Source organism: Pseudopodoces humilis, chromosome 10 (assembly GCF_049639895.1).
Source record: "Pseudopodoces humilis isolate 2021_Gansu_Grassland_sample_001 chromosome 10, ASM4963989v1, whole genome shotgun sequence".
NCBI classification, from domain to species: domain Eukaryota; kingdom Metazoa; phylum Chordata; class Aves; order Passeriformes; family Paridae; genus Pseudopodoces; species Pseudopodoces humilis.
In genome coordinates this window covers 25,755,368-25,777,876 of record NC_142209.1, presented here as the reverse complement: position 1 = coordinate 25,777,876, position 22,509 = coordinate 25,755,368, and the positions used below count along the sequence as shown (strand labels likewise).

The 22,509-nt window shown below is 44.9% G+C and overlaps 1 protein-coding gene across 2 annotated transcripts; it reads right to left on the bottom strand.

Moving 5' to 3' along the window:
* Window positions 1-11,501: 11,501 nt before the first annotated feature.
* CDKN2C (cyclin dependent kinase inhibitor 2C) lies at window positions 11,502-17,672 on the bottom strand. 2 transcript variants are annotated; one of them, XM_005521142.3, is made up of 3 exons: window positions 17,489-17,672; window positions 16,967-17,107; window positions 11,502-13,383 (listed from the first exon to the last, which is right to left on the bottom strand). In XM_005521142.3, the coding sequence occupies exons 2-3, from the start codon at window positions 17,093-17,095 to the stop codon at window positions 13,009-13,011; spliced, it is 504 nt and encodes a 167-aa protein (XP_005521199.1). In that variant the 5' UTR covers window positions 17,096-17,107; window positions 17,489-17,672; the 3' UTR covers window positions 11,502-13,008. The 2 variants fall into 2 exon arrangements, with proteins under 2 accessions (XP_005521199.1, XP_087916536.1); XM_088060410.1 differs by lacking the exon at window positions 17,489-17,672 and having other exon boundaries at window positions 16,967-17,478.
* Between the last annotated feature and the right edge of the window lie 4,837 nt (window positions 17,673-22,509).

Genomic DNA, 22,509 nt, shown 5'->3' with positions numbered 1-22,509 from the left:
TCACATTAAGTGGCAGCAAACCTCATAGAAAAATAAGTTAATGTATCAAATAAAACTCAGAAATATTCACAAGTTACTGAGCAAAGCTTGCAAAAGAGATTAAACAAGAGGCTGCAATTCTCTATTTGCTCTAAAATTTCCTTAACAGGGACAAAGTCTGATTTTTGCTTATATGAAAATAGTCATAAAATATGTAGGAAAACACAGAACGTTGTTTGCTTCAGTTCCTGTAAACTAATCAGGCTGGATGATGAGTCTTCCTGTAAGTGGGAGCACTGCTGAATACTATGCATGAAACCCTGTTCCTCCCCTCATAAACAGCTCGAGCTTTACCTGTGTATCAGTGCAGAAAAATAAGTATTGACTTATTCACAAATTACTTTTTAGGCATTGGATTCCCAGAAATATATTTGTATAACAGCATTTAGAAGCAAATGAATATGTTAATAACCAGTTGTTCTCTCATTTTATGGCCTTAAAGACACTTTGATCTTATAAAATCATGTTTTTCCTCTCAGCTCTGATGCTCACTTCCTACCTCTTCATCTAAAATGAATTTTTGACATCAATTCAATATGCCCCTTTTCATTTTATTTCAGACTGCCAATTAAGATGTTTCTTGATATTTTATCAAAAAAACAGGTCCCCTACAAGATGCTGGCTTGTTCTCGGGTTGTTTTTTTATGTCTTTCCAAAATGAGGTATTTTGGATGTGGTACAGTTTGTTCACATGTCAAACATGGATATTTTAATTCTGTCATTCCCCAGTACAGCAATGAAAGAAAATAAATCAGATGTTTTATCTGATTGTACTTTGATCAGGTTTTTCTCTGTTCTCAGAAAGAACAGTGTGGAGCTTCGCTTGCTCCACAAAAAGCATTTTTAGCTCTGAAAATATTTTAAAGCTATCTCAGGAAGGCCAGACCCAACACTTAGAGTTCTACTCATCTTAAAAAAAAGACTCACGGTTTTACCATGGTCATAAATGACCATTTAGGATCTCCTGGTATTTAATCTCCACTACAGTAACTGGGAAAAACTTATGAGTAGGAGCCAAAATTGGACAAAATTTCACTTGCCATGATGCTTCTTATCACTGTCCATCACTGACATAAGTGAGTGATTAAAAATGTCTGTAGTTGTGCTTCTGGGTACATCCTGATACATGGCAGTCTAGGAAATACTGACACTGTGTGTGACACAGTTGGGAGAGATGTGTGAGCTTTCCCATCAGGGAATTTTGCTGGGTTTGAAGTATAAACTGAAACAAAAAATGTAAGTTCATGGTGGCCATGGAAAGCTAGAGATTGTGGGAGGACTTGTGGTTTTTAGTAGAAAAGGTAGAAAAGGTTGTGAAAGTAATGCTGCCTTCTTTGTGTGATACTCTTGGTATAGGCAGATGTTGCAGATTGTTCTGAACATTGAAGAATTCCAGAAATTAATACAACTGTGAAAACCCAAAATTTAGATTTCAACTGTTTTTCAACTCCTTTATTACCTTCTCAAATTATACTGCAAAGTTACAGAGCCTAGACATGTGGGAAGTCTCTAAGGAAAAAGTCTGAGGAAGGCATTCTTCAAAATAATTTGCCATTTAGTTTCCTCGGCATGGTAGAAGCTAGATAGAGCTGTTCTGCCTCCCTTCAGTCTTTCCATTTATAGAAGGTACCAAATAACATATAAACCTTTCTGAAATGTTTGGGAGACTTCTCTGTGCTCCAAGGGAGCTGGTGTTCTCAATATTTATGATATGTACCAAAAATGATTTCTCTGTTTTAGCGTCTCCAGTGCAAAATCATTACATTGCCAGAAATAAATTAAGCCTAACTTGTGGGGGAAAAATATTGGATTTCATCGTGTGTTTTATATTGTACCATTATGAAAATGGTATATTAAATTCAAATGCTTCAATTGTACCATTAGATGTTGTCATTATGTGGCTGGCTAATTGATAGGTTATTCAAATGAACATTATAATTTTAGACTTCTTAGAAACATCCATGTGAAGAATTTCCAAACTTCAGAGAAATAAACTGGGTGTTAGAAAGGAAAAATATGTACTGAGAATATTTCCTAATGCATGTCACTGAAAAATCATTACATAACTGCCGTGTGCATTCCGGGACTTGGTGCAGTCTATTTTTAATACCGGTATGAAAGAACTTCCTGCTACTTTTTCTCTTTGAAAGCTGCTTTGTGGTTCATTAGATCATGTTGTCAAGTTTTCTGCTATCCTTAAACCCCAATTTTTCCTACTTTTTTTTAATGGTTTGGTTTTGTTTTGCTTTGGTTTTGTTTTTTGTTTAAAAAAACAAGGAAACTGTATCAGAAGGAAGAATGTGCTGAGCATAAGATACCTTGGAGAGTAAGGTACATTGTGTAAGTGTTGCAGTGGTCCCAGAACCAAACACTGCCAGACCAGGCCTAGTATTAAACCCAAAAAGAAATCTAAACATAACAAACACATGCATATTTAAGAAAGGCAAAAGAATTTGTGTGCCATACAACAGTACCTAGCAAAAATTTTCAACGTTCTGTTTATGAAAACAGATTTATTTTTTTATTAGAGTAGTTTTAATTTCATACTGATCTCCAGTGTTATCACAGGTCACCATTTTGACCATAATTTGGATAATCATGACCATTAACATAAAGCTTTTTGCTTAAATACAATGAAAAATTTTCAAACACAGGCTGTGCAAGAGATTTCAGAATATTTTAACTGCAGAGAAAGTTCACAGCATTAGTGTAGTTTTGCTGTTAAAATCCCAGACAAACAGACTGATAGAGGTGAGATAGCCACAGGGACCAACATTTTCACCTCCTCTGACCTCCTGCAAAACAAATGTCACAGGACTTCCTCAATTAATTTCTTTTCAAACAAGAACATATCTTTTAGGCAATGGTACAGTCAAGTGATACTAAAATCTGCTAAAAGTATTTAAAAGTATTAATTTTATAGACAAGAAAACGTTTGTACTTGCAAAATAACAGGCAGTTAATTTGTACAATAAAAAGGGCTTCTGTCACTCTTACTTTCATCCCTAGCAGAGGAATGGGGTGACAGTTTTTGGTGCCAAGCAGCACTCAGTGGTAATTGCTGTAACTCTTGCTGTGAACCTGCTCTGGAAGTCTGGCAGGGAGGCAGTGGAACGTGGCAGGACTGGAACAGGTCACACCTCAGCTGTCCTCCCTGCCACCACTCCCACAGCCACCCCTGCTGCCCTGAAACGCAGCTTGCAACATAGGGAGCAGCTCCTGAGCTGCCTCGGCTTTCATAGAAGGCAAACAATCAAACTGTGGGAGATGTGGAGCTTTTTGGGGACTGTTAGATGATGCTTTCCCTGTGGCTTGTGGTGGTAAACTGCATTGATGAGGATATCTAGGAAACCCAAAGCTAACAAAATATTTGGACTTCCCTTTCTGTTGCTTTGACATTATTCCACCAGAAGCAATTTCTTCCCCTGTTCACTCTGCTGTCTCTGTAAAATTTCATTTTCACAGAATACTTTTGGATCATTTATTTTCTGCACTTCTGTAGATCTTTCAAGTTGGTTTGGTTGCCAAAGAGAATGGTCCAGTCCTCAGCTATAGTGTTCCCAGTCTCAATTGAGCACACTCCCCTCTTCCTCTTCACATCAAAACACTCTGGATTCATTTTCCTTTATTTTAATTGTCATTTTCAGAGGAAATACCTTCACCCCAAGAGGTGAAATCTGACTGAGTTCTGCTTATTTTAATGAACTTTTTATTTAGAAATTCATTGCAGGTTACCTAGAAGTCTTACACTGCTCTGCTTAACCTTGTCCAGTTCTTCATAATAACATCTTGTTTTCAGTTACTTGTCACTGGGCTGGTATTTTCCAAGCCAAGCATCTGCCTCAGGTTTATTTTTTGGCAGTTGCCAGCTAAACCACTGTAGTAATTTTCAAGAACAAGGTTAAAAAAATATTTTGCCCATATTAAAAAATAATAATCTGGTTGCTTCATTTAGAAGTGTTGGTATCCCCATTACAGAAGGAATTTGAAATGGAACACCATCACTGGCCTGCTTTCATCCATGCACCTTTTAAGCAGCAAGCTGGAATTTGGCAGCAGCGTTGCTGTGGTTTCACAGATGTGCATCCAAATGTAAAAAAAGTTAAAATACTAAAAAAAATAAATAAATCTCAGTTTGCATGTGATTGGTTAAGAATCATTCAATTTTGTCATTTTGCTGAGTTTTCCAAAGGCCAGCCCAAGCTGAGGGAGCACGCTCTGCGTTCGGGGGCTTTTTCGGAGCAACCGGGCACAGTCTGTGCCTAAGGGACCACGAGTGCTCCTCCCTTCCTGTAAGATCTGGGTGCCTCTCCTCTGTGCATCACCTCTCTTTCTCCTGCTGCTGCTGCTGCTGCTGAGAAAAGGAGGATGGGTCACAAAGATGAAAGAGTTTGGGAGGAGGTCTGCAACCAGGGAGCAGAAAATGAGAGGAAGGAGAAGATGAAGACAGTAGAGTCCAAGAAGACAACTACTGCTGAGCAGTAATAATTCTCCTAGGACATCGTGGACAGAAATCAGTTGTGGAAGCAGTTCTGCATGACTAGGAAAAAAAAAAAATTATACATATTTACATAAAGAGATTCTGCTAAGCCATGGGAAAAGGTATGATATATTGGGTAAGGAAATTAATAAGCATCATGGAGATAAAGATAAGATGCCAGAGGAAATAATTAAGAAAAAATAAGAGGGTGGATATGTGGCTGAAGCAAGGGAAGCTAGGAAATGGAAACAGAGTGTGAAGTGTGTAAGAAGGTAGGAGCCAGGGAATGGAGAGATGGATAAACAGTGTGGAAGAGCTGGGAGTTACCTTAAAACAGCACAGAGGAGAAAGGTGAAGGCAGGAGCCAGGCAGAAGAAAGAGCATCAAGGGAAAGAAGGGGTGTGAGTACAGACTGAACTCTGAGAATAGGCTGATCTTCTGAGTCAGACATAAATGCAAATTGTAATTTATCTGTAATGGTATAGGAACAGGAATCAGGTATGACTAACATCTATAGCCACATTTTCTTTTCCTGTTAGAGATCTTTATCGCATATTCTGGATCTCTTGAGCCAGAGCCCTGGAGTTAAGGTGACCGCATGTCATTATCTGTTTATTTTTCAGGCTTCCTCTCTCTGATTTTGTTAACAAACATTCAAATGCCTAAAGTACAATATACGGCTTTCTTTAATCAGAGTAAAAAGTATTTCTGCAAAATACATTTGAAAATGCTACAAGTAATTTTGAAATGATAGGTAGGGCTGCCAGCAGTGTCTCTCACTGGCAGAACAAAGCAAGGCCCCGAATTCAGCTTGATGGCCTTTCACTGTGCGTGTTTGTCCTCGAAGAGGGCTTGCACCATCCCCATTACATTGTGTGGAATTCGTCACAGGGGTCAGCAGCACTGCCTTGGCAATTTTAGCTCCCAGCAGCCAGAAACATCGCCTGGAGATACAGGCACAGAGAGTGGGAAAGGGCTGGGTGCTGCCCACGGGCAAAGCAGAGGTGGAGGTCACTGAGCCAGGGAGGGGAGTGGGACATGTCCTGCCCCGTGGTACTGCTGCAGCTGCAGAGACACCAGTTCTACTCCTTCAGTGGCAAAACAGGGGGAAACATTGAAATTTGCCCCTACCATGATGATTCAGCTTGCAAGCATTTGCCATTTTTATTTAAAAAATTGGAATTTCTTTAACATAAATGGAAAATGCTTTCCCACAAATAGTGTGTTTGGCTGTCACATTTTCTGCAAGCTGAAGGCAAGCTTTGCAGAGCTGAGCTTTACTTTCCTTTTGAGAATGAAAGCAGCAGTGCTGTCAGAAGATTGAGTTGTTGGTGTATATCAGGTGATAGAAAAAATTAGTCTGCACATGGTCTGACTTTTTTATATATATATACTTGGGATCTGCAAGTGTTGATTTGCTGTCTGTTTATCTGTTTATCATACTGATAGCTTAAATCCACAAACTACACTTCTAATAACAACTCCTAGGGATAAGGTTGCTATTACTGCTCGGTTCCTCCTAAAGATTAAACAGAGCTAAAAGTTGGTACATTGACCTATTGCTTCTTGAGGCAGATCTCTGTTCAAATTGTGACCTACGTCCCAGCTAAAAATGTATTCAATCTTTTCTTAATTTGTAGTAGATACTTGTGTACATTACAAAATCGTCTCACAATTTGGCAAATTAAGTTGTCTGTGGTTAGCTCTGGAATTGCAGAGATATTGCAGTGCACTGCAGCATTGCATAATGAGGTTCCCCAGACTTTTCTTACTCGAGTGAGTAACAGCAATTCTTATCTCTAGAGAGCATCAGATTCGTCCCGTTTTTGAGAAGAGAATTAGTATCAAATATACGATGGGCATGTTATGCCTTGTGGCTGCAATGTTGTTTCAATTAACTTCCCTGAATATACCACAATGAAAAGTGTCAGCTTTTTGCCTCAGAGGCCTATAATTAGATTAAATGAATACTGTTAATTATCTACTACCTTCTTTACACAAAACAGTATGTTTCCATAAATTAAAATGCTCGTACAGGAAGGAAATTGTTGTTCTCTGCAATACATCCATACAGTGCTGGATTGTGAATACTGTGACTGTATCAAAGTGTAGCACAGCTCTTTGTCTGCAGCCCCTATTTTACAGGAGCTAAAACAAATTACATCTGAAAAATCCACAGACATTGGACTATTTTAAAGCATATGTGTTGATGCAAGGAAGTGATATTACTAAATGTTACAGCGCTCATGAAACAAATACACTTCTCTCTTAAACAGATGTTCTCTATAAAATTCTCTTAGAGAGATTAAATACAGCTTTGTTTGTGTACCTACAGTCACACCCTCAAGGACTATGTTATGTACAGAGAAAAAACTGCTTTTTCTAGCAGAGTGTACTTCTCCTTTCAGAAAATTTTAAAAAGTCCATTCTGTAGGAAGCATTTACAGCAGTTAACAGCTTGATTTCCAGGCCTGTATATATTCCAGTTAGTGTGGACTGAAAATCTCCTCTGCCTGTTCTCCAGCATTACTAGATGCAAGCAAAAGTTCCTGACTGATCAATTCAGTCCCATCCTGGCATGCCTGATTTGGAAGTGTAGATTTTCAAATGGTGGTACATCACCTCTGGGGTAACATATCTGAAGCAGAAAGTACTCTTTTTGATTTGACAAAGTGTATCCCAATGTCCCTATTTCCATCAGAATAGATGTTAATAACTTCAGGCCTGACCATTCGATCCTCCCTCACCAGAAAATTACAATTAACTTTAGCAGAAGCCCTCATTCCGGCCTGCAGTATACTCTGCATATAAATGTGATCTGTACCCAGGATTGCTCTTGTGTTTCATTAAGGTCAAACCCTGAAAAGCTTTTGAATACTCAGTGTTCCTACAAGGCATTGCATTTTGTTGTGGTTTGTGCTGTGTATCTGTTCCTTTAAATGTTCATTACCTCCGTGTATAAAAGTGTTCATTAAAATATCATTGTGCTGGTAATAATCTTAATATTGAGGAGTGAAGAGGGCTGTGTTGCAATATAAATGCTGCCCCGTTTCCTGCTCTCAGGGTGTAACAGGAGAAAGAAAGACCATCTTGATAGGCACTATCTGCTGAAGGAAAACTTTCACAGGAGCTGTGAATCAACTTTAACCTTTTACTGGCTGCACTGTGAAGAAAATGTTTCAAGCTTCCTACCCAGATTTAGGCTTCTTTAATTAAAAAAATTCATAAATGCTAATGGCCCTTATAATTACTGCTACAAATATCAGAAAACAGTTACAGAGGAACAAAGAAATGCGATTGGAAACATGGTTCAGTGGTCTTGTCCTTCCCTGAAAAGCTGATTATACTTTTGGCTGATTCAGTTTCTTTCAGAGGGAATTTACCCTTTCTGGCAATTTGAGTTTGGTTGTACCAACGGCACAAAATGCATCTGGGGATGAAGGAAATTGGCTCGGGGTCCTGTGTGTGTCAAACTGAAATTTGCCACCGAGCTCTAGATTTTGTCTTTTAGCCCCTGAGTGCCCCTTGTTTTGTCAGATTCAGAAGCCATTTTAACACTAGTTTAAAAATAGAGCCATTTCATTTGTGCTTTTGCAGGTGCCTTGCCCAATTCCCTGCTTTCCCTGCATGACTTATCTTGTGGGATAAGCACTAATCAAAGGTCAAGGTTATTCTGAAGTATCCAACATAGGAGAGTTCTATTTCTCGTAGATCCTTAAACTGAACTTCGCAGAATTACAGCTGATACTGTGCTGAAAGGTAATTCAAACAGGGAAAAAGTACAAAATGACAAGCAGGAACCTTTGGCACTGTAAAATGTCCCTGGTGATTTGTACTTAGTGCTTCTTCAAAACGCAGGAGCCATTTTACCACTCAGAGCCATGGCAGAAGTGAATTATTATTTTTTTCCGAGTGGGGCTCTGTAAATTAGGGCTGCAGAGCCAGGCTTGGCACATCTGGCTCTCAGAAATGTGCCATGCACTTCACATCCGAAGATAATTTTCTCGCCTCTGTGACACAGAAGCCAAGAAGCGTGGATTTTTCCTCCCCCCTGTCTCGCCTGTCTGATTTTAAAATGTAACACAAGGTCATGAAAAGCTCCGGCCGGGAGATACACCTTGCTAGCCATTTTTTTAAGGAAACCTGGAGACAAACCTGCTTGGTTTTGCCTTCTACGTGAGCTGCGGTAGGAGAAGATGCTTCTGCATCCCTGGGCGCGGGGCTGGGGGAGGAGAGCCCGGCGCAGCAGCGGGAGCCCCGCCGCCCGGCAGCGGCCACAAAGATGTGTTACAAACATCCCCCCGGCAAGACGTGGGTCCCTTCTCTGTACTCACTGCGGCTGCGAAAGCACCGGAGTTTCGCTGAGGAGACTCCAGTCCTGGCTGCGGGGAGAGGGAAGAAAGGGAGGGAAAAAAAGAAAAGGGAAAAAAACCAAAACAAAACAAAGAAAAAAAACCCCGAAGAAGTAAAATATAGAGGGGAAAAAAAAAAAAAAAGGGGGGGGGCGCAGAGCAAGTTGCGGCGGCGGGAGAGGCGGCGGGGGCGGCCGGGGTGTCCGAGCCCCGGGGCCGAGCAGCGCTTCCCGGCCGGCGGCCGCCCCGGGCCTGGCGGCGGGGGCCGGCGGGACGCAACGAAGCGGCGGCGGAGCCCGCGGAGGAAACTAAATAAATAAAATCAGACTGTTATTTAAGGCGCGTAAATTTAAAATTATTTGGACAGGAAGAGCAAGGGGAGCGGAGCCGCAGGAGCCAAAGTAACGGTTTCGGAGCCGGGCGCGGCCCCCCCGCCCCGCGGCCCCGAGCCCCGGCGCTCCCCGGGGGCCGCCCGACCTGCCCGCACCTCGGCCGGAGCGACCCTCCCTCCTCCCCGGGGACCCCGGCAGAGCCCTCCGGGAGCACCGACATTTTGAGTGCCTGTGTGGTGGGGCAGGCTGTGCTGAGAGCCGGTGAGAAATCTTTCTTTCTCTCTCTGTCCTTCTTTCTCCTTTTCTTTTTCTTTTTTTTTTTTTTTTTTGTCCCTTCTCCCCCCACTCCCCTCCCGCCATGCACAGGATAACAGTCCCCACGGATAAATGCAAAAGCCTTCCTCCCCTCGCTTTTTCGAGGGAATTTCAGCACTTCAGTCAGGAGATAATAACGTCTGGCTGCTTCTGGCTGCCCAGTGAATTCCCAGGTACATTTGTGGAAGAAACCCTTTTCTTTCTTTTAGAAGATGAAAAGTGGTAGTTCTGTTCCGTGTTAACTCTTTCTTCGTGTGAACAATGCAGTGGCATTTCCTAGGGAGCTAGTATCTTATCCCACCATGGAATAAACCATTGATTCCATTCCTCTCCCCACACTGAAAGCTGGAAATAAAGTATTTGCCTGTACTTAAATGTGCAGTGGCTTATTGCACTGGAGAATGAGCAGAATTTACCTTCAAATACCTTCTCATTCACTCTCCCCCGGCTAAGGGCAGGGCGGTGCCAGGGTTAGCCCTGCACCTCTGCCCCTCTCTCCCCAGCACCCACAGATCGGGCATTTCACCCTCTCACGATGCTGCTGCCACAGATGAAACTCTCTTCGTTCCCTGCAGGATCCCTTTAGGATCTGCCCCTTTCCAACAGGAGCTCAGCAGTCCCCGCCGTTGTTCCGAGGATATTTTAGAAACAAAGGTCAAGTGTAACAGCTTTGCTCATCCGTGTAAATTAAATAGGGGAGAGGGCTGTTGCCCCACAGTTGTGTCCTCACACAGCTTGGTCACTGTGAATCCTGGTACAGCTACATTTTACGCTCTATTTCTTCATATTTTTCTATGCTTGCTGTATTTATTTCTATTTATACTTCTCATCTCGATACTGCACTGTTTGCTGCCGATTCCTGGGCTGCTGCAGGGCGATCTCTGCTCCTGCCTGGACACTTACTTGGCAGTTGGTTTATGTCTCAATAAAAGCTCTCAAAAATCTTTAGTTCCATCTCACACGTTGCTGTTTTGCATCTCTGGGTAAATATGGTTGTCGAAATTTTCAGGAATATGAGAATTTTTGAAACTGGACTTTTTGATGTAGCCAAAATACTGGGGGAAAAGCGCCAAAGCAATTTCTGAGACCACATGTGATATTGCAATCCTTTTTTGGGTGTCAGGGCTCTCTATCAATGGGACTTGCTTTATATTATTTTTTCCTCGCTCAGTAAATGTAAAGACTTCTGGAGGAAAGCCATTCCCCAGCAGCCAGGCACATTTTCTCACTGACAAACCCTGTAAGGTGCTCTAACCCACCAGCTGACTGATTTCTTTGGTTTCCCAGAGGCTCTTTGCAGTAACTATTAACTTCCTAGGATAATAGAGAGCAATTATTGCTTTCCAAGTATCTAACTAGGAATTTCAATTGTTCATCTTGTTTCCGATAAGTTGAAGGACTCACAAAGAAAGCACAGCAGTGAAATCAGATAAAACACACCTTTAAACCAGACTATCGCCCGTGACTCAGCCGCCGAGCTTTGGGCATGGCCGGGGGGTGATTCGTCCTGGCTTTAACCCTGAACTCCTGGCACGCAATAAAAGCCGCTATTTCTCACTAGGCGGGGCATTTTTCTCGGAAGTTGTTCTATTAAGCCACTGCTTAAACTTCGCCTTAGCGTAAATTAAATGCTGATGAAACTCCAAAGGGGTTTGGAATGAGGATTCTTTGTAGCACAGGTGAAAAGAAACCCCAAATGTGAGAAAGCTGGATATTACCTTCTGGTGTAGCACGGAATTCCTCTTTGTGAGAGGAATGGAGAAGGAAAAGGCTTGGAGCATCCTCCAGGACATGAGGAAACGAAGATGAAGAGCAATACAGAGATATTTGGGTCACCTCACCTCGGGGACGTGTGGATTGCATTGCTCGGTTTAACATTTCAGGTGGTTTAGTGCTATTTCTACCATGAATTTTGGGGGTTATTTCTCCAATAATCCTGTGTGCTGTGCTGCTCCATTTAATCATCATGCACACAAATTTTCATATTTCACAGAGGTTTTTAATCAGAACACAGCAGTGTGACAGAGCTTATAGTACACGTGACAGACAGTTTCAGCAAATTATTTTTTACTTGAAAATGTAGTAACTGATTTTGTGGGGCTAATTTAGAAAAACCCAAAAGTTAAAAACAAAACTAATGTATTCCCTCTCCTCTTTCTAGTGCTATTTATAGTATTCATTTTGCATTGATTTAAAGCCTTCTATTTTGCATGATTGAAATTTAGACTATTCAAAATGAAGCACTTTAAACTGCCCATCTGCCCAAAAAGTAGATCCTGTACAAATATTAAAAGTTTCATAATAGACACGGTGCTGAGCATTGTTAACTCCTGTTGAGGCTGGAGAGGCAAATGAGTTTCAGTCTGGTGAATACTCTCAACTGTGTTGCAATGGAAAATTTCCAATGGTTAAATTGTGTTTTAGGTGCAAGCAATAACTTAACTTCACAAATATCAAAAGTACTGCTTCCTAAATGTCACCGTATTCAAATATCCTTGTTTTGTGAGATGCTGTCATTAAAACAGTTTATTTCCAGACAAAACAGAATATTTGGTGGAAAGCAAATATTACTAGGAGAACATCTAAACTACAATCAGCAGATGAAGTGACCAGAAGTCTTGTATTGCAGCCTTCGTGTCCTCTTGCTTTCGACAATGGTTCTCTGCAGCTTGTTTTGAAACTAGAAAAAAAACATCTTCTGCAGTGCACAGTAAACATGAACTACTAAACTGAGCTGTTTAAAACCTCTGGCAATCGAAGAAACACCACTTATACTGTTTCTGGTAACTAAATTCAAAACCAGATTGGTGAAAGTTTAAATACACAAAGAGGAAAAGTGTCATCTACATTTAGAAAGTAAGTGACCTAGTTCTACAAGCTCTTGTTAGTGACAAAATACAGTTACTGCCTAAAGCATCTAAGCGCCATCCACTGTCCTCAGGCCACGCAGCCTTTGACTCCCAACTCTGCCTGTGCAGGGGCTGCAGGTGACCCCTTATTAAAAGGATTTTTTTAATCTAAAACAGGACCTCAGACTCTTGAGCCTGACCGAAAGGGGTGGGGGGAGTGAGAAGAGACGGGTGCACTGAGAGGTGGGAGAAATCACAGTAAACTATTTCCTTTTCTTAAAAGTCCAGCAATATTAATCATGTGAATAGTAGCTCTTGTATTAATGACTCGATACGAATGACCTAAAATAAATTGTAAAAGTTGATACTGGAAAACTAGATATGAGCAACCAACATACACACGGATGAGCCTAGGAGTGTAAAGTGAAAGGTAGAGGAAACTGCTGGGAGCATGGATTTAGAACATTTCTGTTATCTAAAAACCCACCTCTGGAATTTCTTGAGACTTACACTACCAGCTGTTCAGAAGAGGGAAAAAAAAAATAAAAATAATGGTGCAACAAATGTTGTTAAAAAGGAGGGAAACACCCCAAGAAGTCTGCACCCCCTCACGTCCAAAGGAGGCCGCGTCCTAGCGGGGTTCAGTCCATGCTGGGGGGGAAGGAGCTGCTGGCCTCCAGGAGCTCCACCACGGCTGCCCTCCTGTAGAGCTTGGCCAGGTCGTAGGCGGTGGCCCCGCGCTTGTTCTGGTGGCCCACCTTGCACTCGGAGCGTGCCAGCAGCAGCTCCACCACCCGCACGTGCCCCTCCTGGGCCGCCAAGTGCAGGGGCAGGTTGCCGTCGTTGTCCTCAATGTTAACATCGGCTTTGAACTCCAGCAGAGTCTGCAAAGTGTCCAGAAAGCCCTCCCTGGCTACGTCGTGGATGACAGCGAAGCCGGTGCTGTCTTTCAGGTTGGGGTTGGCCCCGTTGCTGAGCAGCCGCCGGGCGATTTCGGGGTTCCCGAGTTTCATCACCTATGGAAGACAGAGGAGAATTGGATACCGCGGGTGGGGGTTTGCTTCAGCACTGCCTCCCGTCCTCACTCCTCATCCCTGCCTTTTGTCAGAGTCCAATTCTCAGTTAAAGCAGACAGAGGAGACTCGCTATAAAACTAGTGACACACCGGGACATCTCGTTTTCAATGTATTTGTTACTGAACTCGGTGAAATTGTGAAAGATGTTATCACTTCGGTGGTCATAGCTTTCTCCCTCGGAGGGATTAATGCCTAAAATAGCATAAAATGGGATATAACACCTTTTTTTTTTTTTTTTTCCCCTAACGAGGGTCATCTCAGTTTCTTAACATATAAAAATTAAGCATAGTTTGGTTTTATTTGCTTAAGTATTGAGACACCTCTGCATTACTGTTTAATCTTGTTAAACATCAAATATAGGGTCTCTGAGGATCAGATATTTTACCTCAGCAACAGCAAATGTAGAATGTGTTTTTACAAGTTTTCAGGTGTTTACATTGTCTGTGCATTATCATAAAACAAATATTTGGACCGTACCATAGCTCTGTCTGTTGAGAAACATAAATGCTAAAAGAAATTCTTCTCCCCAATATTTGTGTTTCATTAGGTCACCCAAAAAGGAAAAGTCAAAAGGAATGTTTCAAAGTTTCAGAAGTTCCCTTCTAAAATCAATATATTATATTACACTTTCATAACCTCTATATAAGTAAACTGTGGCTATGTTCTGTCATTAAAACATCCCTTAAAAAAATACAACAACAACAATAATTGGATTTTCTGACTGTTTCTCTCAGGGAAAAAAAAAAAAAAAAAAAAGAAAAAGCTTCTTTCAATTTTCTCAATTGTACAATTGTACCATGAAACTATCATAATTAGAACACAAATCTCTCTTATTTGTAACTTAACCGTTTGCACCGATTTCCTTGTAATTCTTCATTTTTTGTTTGCACACTTTCCAAAAATGAACACTGTAATGTATATGGTGTAATCTCTAGCCTATAGGCAGTATTTTGCTGTCCTTGTAACTAGTCTAATTGGAAGTATAAAATTCGAAAAAATATCAACTCTTTTTCTATTTCCTTAGAGAGAGATTCACACATTGATTTGAAAATCTTGGTTAAAAAAAAAAACAAACTCACAAACGAGCATTACAGTGCATTAGATTTAGCATAAGGTACAATTTCTACAGGGGTTTGCTAAAAAACTCTCCTGATGAAAAATATATATTGTTTTTTTTAAGAAAAGCAAGCTAAAATAAATATATTTATGTACAGCATTTGAAGTGTGAAGTAGCCCACCACGTTATAAGCACAGACAGGAGCAAAAGTGCAGATAAGACAGCCTGGGATTCAGGGAGAGAGATCTCTCTGTGCCCCAAAGCTTCCAGCTCCCGACTTCCAGCCACTTCTTTCACTTCTGGTGAGAGATGGAAGCGATGTAAAAGAAAACAAGATCGTTGTGATCTCTTTGTTTAGTAAAATCCGGACATTTTGATCTCTTTTTGAGAGCTCAGGCTGTATTATTTGTGAATTCAAAACATATATTTGGGTTAAGTGGGAGTTTTCAGTGTTCAGGCCAGGGGACTGAAGGCTTCAGTTAAAGATGCCAGGGGGAGAAAATCCTGTAAAAGGTGCTGCTTTTTGGCCGTGGGCTACAACTGAACAGCAAGTTCGCCCTATATTTTGTGAAGTGATGTCTGGGGGGAGGGAGGCGAAGCAGGAGAAAGCATTAATTGAATGAGTCTGACGAAGAGCATAAGGGCAGGAGATGTATTTGAGGCCTGTATAGGTACACTTCACCAGAAATAAAAAGGACAAGAGGAAAGGAAAAGGAAAGAGCAAGACAAGCCGAGCAGTTGTTTAATTAAGCATAAATGCAGAGGAAAAATATAAATTCATTTACATTAATATAGGAGCACTCTCTCTGTTGTAATTGAGAGAGAGATTACAGAGAGATTATCTCACAGTGCAGAGTGCACTGACAGAGAAGTCTTTCGAGCGTGGCCAGGTACCCACAGCACATTTCAGGATGATACATATTGAAAATCAGTCGACAGATTCTCCTGTTTTGATTTTTGTTGTGGTTCATTAGCTCAGTTGTTATTAAGCACCCCTAAGCAGTATCGTTAGGGCACGGATGCATGTTTAATATTGCTGGATGCTATGTCATTGTGTAAAATATACCTTCATTCAGGATATGGACAGTTAACTGCTTTTAGAAAAAAATATCCAGCATTCCTGTAGGACAAATCGATTTTCAGCCCTTGTCCTGAGGATAAATCAACTAGCTAAATGTTTCCTGCTTTCTTAAATAATTTAGCTTGTCTTAGTTTTTAGTTTAAACACATTCACTCTCTTAAAAGTTGCTGCAAGTGCCTGCACTGCCATGCGATGCCCTATTTAGGTCTTAACAGGACAGCGAGGAGCTCACAGATCTCCAGCTTCAGCAAAATTATCAAAAAAGGATCATTCCTGCATTATCAACAAGAGGTGTTTATTTTCCAGTTCTAACATTTTGATGCTAAGCTGTAATATCTCGAGTACATTCACAGGTTCTATGCTGTTTAAAAATCCACTTTCAGAAATTATTACCATGGTTTTGGGGGAAGAGGGGTTAAAAAATAATTTTACTAATGTGTGAAATGAAAAAGATCTATAGCTCCACTTCCACATTGCATTACTTACAACTTAAGTACAAATAACCACACTTATTTTCCCTCTGGATTTATAAATCATATGTTTCACTATTTGGTAGGTATTTTAGCCTTTTTGCCATCATTATCTGTTAATATTAAAAGCAAAATCTTCCATCAGCTCCAATAATTAGCAGTTGGACGAGTTCCAACTCCTGCCTGCACAACTACAGTTAAAAATTAGTACACAGCACCCTATACGATCAGAAAGGAAATAAGTGGAAGCAGTACCCTGCTAGCCGATCTGAAAAAAGCACATTTTAAAGTCTTAAATATGAATGAAAAAGCAAGTGATTCAGCTGGAACCCTGGCTCGCAGGGCTAGTTCTTAATGTACATCGGAGGTCCTCGGTTCTGAGCAGCATGCTTCCCAATGAGAAAGGTCATTCCCACAAACAGAGTATAAAGGAAAAGTACCATCCACAGCAGACCCCAGAACCCAGACGAGCCATGCTTTAAAAGCACATTGCAGGGAAAAAAAAAAAAAAAAAAAAAAAGGAAGGAAAAAAATTACAAATCCTAAGCTTCAGAGAACAGAACATTTGTGTTTACAGACCTGCTATGAAATCCTGCTCACCTAAGCTGATTTCTTTTCATCTCAGCTCTCTCATTCCTTGCCTCCTCCCCACGAAGTTACAAAATATTAGCAAACTCATAGCCCGTTTGACATTGAGGGTGATCCCCGATTGAAAGAATGGTTTTGACCAGTTTTATTTCAAGTACGTCATTTTAGGGAGTTGGAGCCACTAAAGTTATAAAAATATGGCATCCAACGAGTTTGAAAAACCACTCGAATTTCATCCACCAGCCTGCTTAAAACGTTGTCTTTTTTGGAAACCCGGGTCACGTAGGTACCAGTGATGAAATATTTTCTCCCTCTCTGGATACCAACCTGCAGCGCAGTCCTCCCAAATCCATTTTGTGCATTGACGTTTACATTCTTTTGCAACAAATTAGTAAGTTGCACTAGGTCCCCCTTGGCAGCCGCGGACGCCAGCTCGTTCCCAGAAGGCTCGGCCATTCTTTAGGGTGACTGACGATCGGAAAAAAGATGAGATTTTTTTTTTTTTTTTTTTTTTTTTTTTAACCAGGCATGGCATCGGAGACTGACAGAAGGATTGGGATGGTTAATCTTCTGGAGTAAGACCTTGTAGTAAATACTCGTAAAAAACCTCCTTGCCAAGAGCCCGCCCCTAACTCACACGTGATTATTCAGCATTATGCAGCTCCACTTGAAGGAAGATTTCTTTGCTTCCACATATAGAGTAACTCTTATTAAAGACTTTAGCCACTTTCGTGTGGGGGAAATAGATTAACAGCTATGCAATATATTGTATATGTTATAGGTAACATATATACACGTACACCGGAGACTCACTCAGACCTGAGATCTTGGAAGAAGAAGACAACCCACCCTGTTCACAGTCGGTTTCTGAAACTTAGCAGCAGCAGCAGCAGCTCCATGGAAAGGTCTCCTGTAGCAGTGTGCATCCAACTCCCGCTCGGGATGCCCCCTTCATCCCACTCCGTCGCCTTAGTCCGGGCCCAGCGGGGAAGGGAAGGACGAGCCGCGCCCGCGGAGGGCCGGGCGCGGCGGCTGCGGCTGTCCCGGCGCCCAGCTCGCTCCCTCGGCGCCCCCGCCCCCCGCAGCAGCAGCAGCAGCTCCCCCCCCGCGGCCCCGCGCAGCCCCCGCGCAGCGGCCGGGCGCGATCCCGGCCGGCGGCCGCCCCCGGCGGCGGCGGCTCCGGAGCATCCAGGAGGGCGGCGGGCGGCGCGGGGGGGCTGCCGCGAACCGCCGCCCGCGCTCAGGGCGTGGAGGAGCCGCGGCGCGGAGCCGTCTCCGCCGCCGTCCGCCGGGATCCCGCTGTCCGCGCTCCGCCGGGCGCTCCCCGGGACAGCCGCTCCTCCCGCTGCGGCCGCGGGGCGAGCTCCTGGAGGGGGCAGGGGCTGCGCTGGTGCCGCCGCTGCCCCGGCCCGGCCGCGTTCGCAGCCGCACTGACAGCCCCGCTCGCCTCCTCTTCCAACTTCGCGAAATAAAGCTGCACTTGCCGGTCCGCGGCCGCCGCCTCCGCCCGCGGCTTTGCGCTCCCCCTTTTTTAAGCACAAACAATCGCTACTTCTGTTTCCTAAGGACACGAAGCCGGTTTCGCTCTCCTTCTTCCCCCCCCCCCCACCTTCTTTTTTTTTTTTTTTTTTTTTTTAACCTCATCAGCTTTTTTTGAAAAGAAAAAAAATTTGAGCGCTTTTTGAGTTGAAACACCCGCCCACATTTTAACGGCAGAGATTTAAGGAGGCGCGGCGGAGTTCGGGCAGGAAGGCCTGCAGCGGCTCCCGCCCGCCCCTCGCCCGGCCCCGCCGCGCTCCGGCCGCAGCCGCCGCAGCTCCGCGGCGCCCGGTGCCGTCCCCTCTCCGCGCAGCCCGGGCACGGCACTTCCCCGCCACAGCCGGCGCAGCCCGGCTGCTCTTAGGAGCAGCGCTGCTGAGGCCTGGGGGGAGGAAAATGAAAGGAAAAGGAGGTTGTAGCAGCGGGAGCCGCCGCACCCCGGCGGGAGGAGCGGGATCGGGGGAGCTCGGGAGGGCGGCCTCTGCCACGACGCTGCCCGGAGCTTCTCCCCGGCGGTGCCCACCTGCCCGCGGGGGGAGCGGAGCCGGCTCCGGTCCCGGTCCCAGTCTCGGTCCCTTCGCCCTAGCTCGGCTCCCCGCGGGCAGCGGCTCCACGCTCGGGGCCACCCCGGCTGCAGCGCGGGTTCCTTTCTCATCCTGAGGACAAGGTCAAGGATAAAGGGTCAATGTCAAGTTGTCTTGACGGTGGAAGGCGACCGTCCACGGCAGCACTCCCTGCTTCCCGCGTTTCTGGTGTCCTTGATTGATTTGAAAGTGCCATTTTGAAGGGGAACGGCGCCCGGGCACCAAGAGGACGCGAGGACTTCGCTTTTCCTTCCTAGAGCGAAGAAGTGAGGATGGCACAGGACGGGGATGTCACCGCCACTCTGCCTAACAGTATTGTGTGTCTTAAAGTGCTTTAATGGCTGGATTGCTTTAGGTTTCAGGGACCCTCGGAGGACTGAATTCTGCCAAGCGAACCCTCCGAGAGGTAAGCAGCAATGTCATGGCTCCCTGATAAGCACACGTAACCCATCGCTCGCAGGGGCGATCTGCCCGTCTGTTTTCTGCGTGGACGCCACGGGAAAGTGATTTTGAATGTAAACAGGCGTGAGGTAGCTCCGGGAGGTGCTTTAAGGAGGGAACCTGTGGTAGTTCCAGCTCCTCCAGCACTGCCCTGCGGGGGGAACCTGCCGCTGGCAGCCGGGCAGGGGCCGGAGATGGCCGGGGCCTGAATCGGGGCCGCCGCCGTCAAACAGAGCCGGTTCCACAGCAGCGAATCTGCAGCTGAACCAAGCCAGACTTCTGTATCTGGCTTTCCTCTCAGCTTCGATTGCTTTTTGCTTTGCAATTGTGTTTTCCTGTACTGATTCCCCCATCCACGCTTGTTTGTGAATGTTACAAAGGTTACAAGCGTGAGCTGCGTACACACGAAGAAGGGAAAAAAACTTGGTTCAGTTTATCAACCGAACCCCCGCTCCCATTCCCACTAAAGGAGAGAAAAAAACACGTGTATTTTTAAGGGCCTCATTGTGGTAATTCTCGTCCAGAAGCAATAGTGCTTTTCCCCCTCATTTTTCCACGTTTTTTAAAAGCAAAAATATAAATTATAACTTCCTTCAAAATTAGCTCTAGAAATATATGTATGCAAGTAGCATCTATTTATTCAAATACGGTTGCTTTTCTGCATCAAGAGGGAATCTATATGTAAAACTTGGATTATTCAGTCAGATGGCTTATAAATTACTTACTTTGTGACTAATTACTGCCTAAAATCCACAGGCTTTGGTGGTGGTACTTGTTGCTAACTTAGTGCAGAATTAGACCTGAAAATATTACAACAGTCTCACACTTTTTTGTTGTTGGTTTACAGTTCAGAATAAAATTTCAACCTTCTGTTAATCATGCGACATAGCAAAAATAATTAGGTAAAGTGTAGCTAGAGTGCTGCAGGCCTCCTGCAAGTAAAGCTGCCTGGCCAGAAAATGCCATCAAACTTCCTCTACCATGCAGGTCTGCCAAAAGTCTTTGCAGAAAGCAGTTCGTTAATCCTGATCATTTCCTCTAATGAGTGATAAAGATACTCCACCTAAAACAGAGAGATTTGTCCCAATCGGCTCCAGAATCAGCAGAAAAAATATAAAACCAAACAACTTCTGGAGGAAGATATTATCACCGGGCACTATAAGGAGTAAAATAATCAGCTCCCTAATTTGTCTCTCACTCGTTGGAGGATAAAACCCACCTCGAATGGCTCAGAGAGGCTGTGAGAAGGCAAACAGAAACTTTAGCTGTGACTTGAATGTGAACTTCCTGCGATGTGGTGCAGCTTTTCACCTTTTCTTCATGTTCTGGATCGAATCCTTCCTGTTTTGATCTAATATAGATATCATTATTTAAAATATGACTGTAATAGACATGAATGCCGTGTTACTAATCTTGACAACATACCTATAGCTTCAATTCGTGCCAGGAATTAATTGGCTTTAATCCAATTGCTAAAACTTGCTTTTCAGCCTTTATTGTAGTTACTCTCTAGTAATGTGTGGGTGGATTTGTTTGTAATTTAGCATAGGTTGTCCCTGGCATTGCACCATACCTCGTACTCAGTACAGAACTGTCTGTAACATCAAACTGGGGGGGAAAAAAAACCCCGTGCAGGTGTGAGGGCAATTAATTTATCATCCCTCCAGTCGGTGGTGGGGAGCTCGCATTGTTAAGCTCACGTCAGCGGGCAATAAAAACCTTTTGGCAAGCCCTGCCAACATAAACTAGAGCAGGAACAGGGTAAAATGTAAAACCCAACTTCTCTGACACTGGCTTTGAATGGTAAAGCGGTGTTTCCGTGTGGCCTCAGCCCGCCCGGAGCGCCGCCGCCAGACACCCAGCCCAGGCGCCCTGGAGCCCGCGCTCCCCAGCAGCGTCCGCAACGGGCTCTGAGCGATTCCCAGGGTTTCCCTCGGGATCACGGAGCCTCCTGAAGGTTCAGTCGAGCTTCCCCTGCGCCCCTCTCCGCACGCAGCGTTTGTCCGCGGTGGCGCCGGGCTCCCCCCGGGGCCAGCGGCGGCAGGGAGCTCGCGGAGTCCGCGAAACCTCCCTGCAACCCTCGCGGATGGAGGAGAGAAACAATAAAGAACGCTGCTTCCTAAACCCGGCAAAACATCTTGAGTCAAAGGTGTCATAATGTAGCGTTATTAGCTGTCAGGAAAGCTGCTTGATGCATCTCTGACCTCAGCTACGACACTCACAGGACACTCTTACAAAAAGCAGAGCAAAACATGTTGGACTAATTAGCAAGCTGGCGTCCAAATGTGTGTTTTATGTTGGTGCTAAGAGGGTACATGAACATCAGGTTGCAGGAGGCAGACTTAGAATGCATCAGTTACAGTTAGATTTGCATTACTTAAAGCAGATTTATTTGCGGTATATAATATAATTGCATCTTACAGTGCTGGAGTGCTAAGCCTGAGCGAGGGCCCCTGTGCAGATCACGGTGTGTTGGCTCAGAAAAACCTGTGAAAAATGCATTTCCTTCTTTTGAGCCGAGTCGGAACCCGGGGGAGAAGTCACCGCTCCCCCGAGCGCCGGGCGGTGCGTGCCGTGCGGGCACCGAGTCACGGGGGATCGGAGGGGACGCGACCCGCGCCGGGATCGAGCCGCTGCAGTCACCGAAACCGCCGGGGATGGAGGGAGAGGGGCAGGGACGGGAGGAAGGGAGGAAGGAAGGGAGGAAGGAAGGGAGGGAGGGAGGGATGGATGGATGGATGGATGGATGGATGGATGGATGGATGGATGGATGGATGCCTTTCTCCCGCACAGAGAGGCAGGGCCGCTCTCCGCCCGGCAGCTGCACCGACCCGCGTTTCCCCGCAGCGCCCGGGGACGGCCCCAGCCACATCCCCACAGACCCGTTAGGCCGCGGCCGGCGGCGGAGCCCAGCCGGGACAGCCCGCACTGCCGCCGGGCCCGGGGAGCCACCAACACCCGGGACGGGACGCGAGGATGTGTCCGCCGCCGGACACAGGGGGACCGGCGGGGCGCGGGCCGGGGCTCGCCGCTCCGCTCCGGTGCCGCCCGGGCGCGGTTCGGCCCCCGGTCCCGGCTCGGCTCGGTCCCGCCCCCGGCTCCGGGAGCGCTTGACAGGCGGGCGGTCACGTGGCGGCCGCAAAGCGCCTCTTTGCGACCTCAATGACAGGCAAAATGTGCGACACAGGCGCTGTGGAGGCAGGCGGGGAGCGGCGCTGCCTCCTCCTCCTCCTCCTCCTTCTTCTCCTCCTCCTCCTCCTCCTTCCCGGGCCAGCGGCTGAGGCAGCGCTGCCCGCTCCCGGCCCC

What these genes read in the sequence shown, in the direction of transcription:
- CDKN2C (XM_005521142.3), bottom strand. Translation starts at nt 17,095, where the DNA reads ATGGCCGAGCCTTCTGGGAACGAGCTGGCGTCCGCGGCTGCCAAGGGG. An exon ending in TTGGGAGGACTGCGCTGCAG is followed by an intron (nt 13,384 to 16,966) that starts GTTGGTATCCAG and finishes TGTCTTCCATAG; the next exon opens with GTGATGAAACTCGGGAACCC.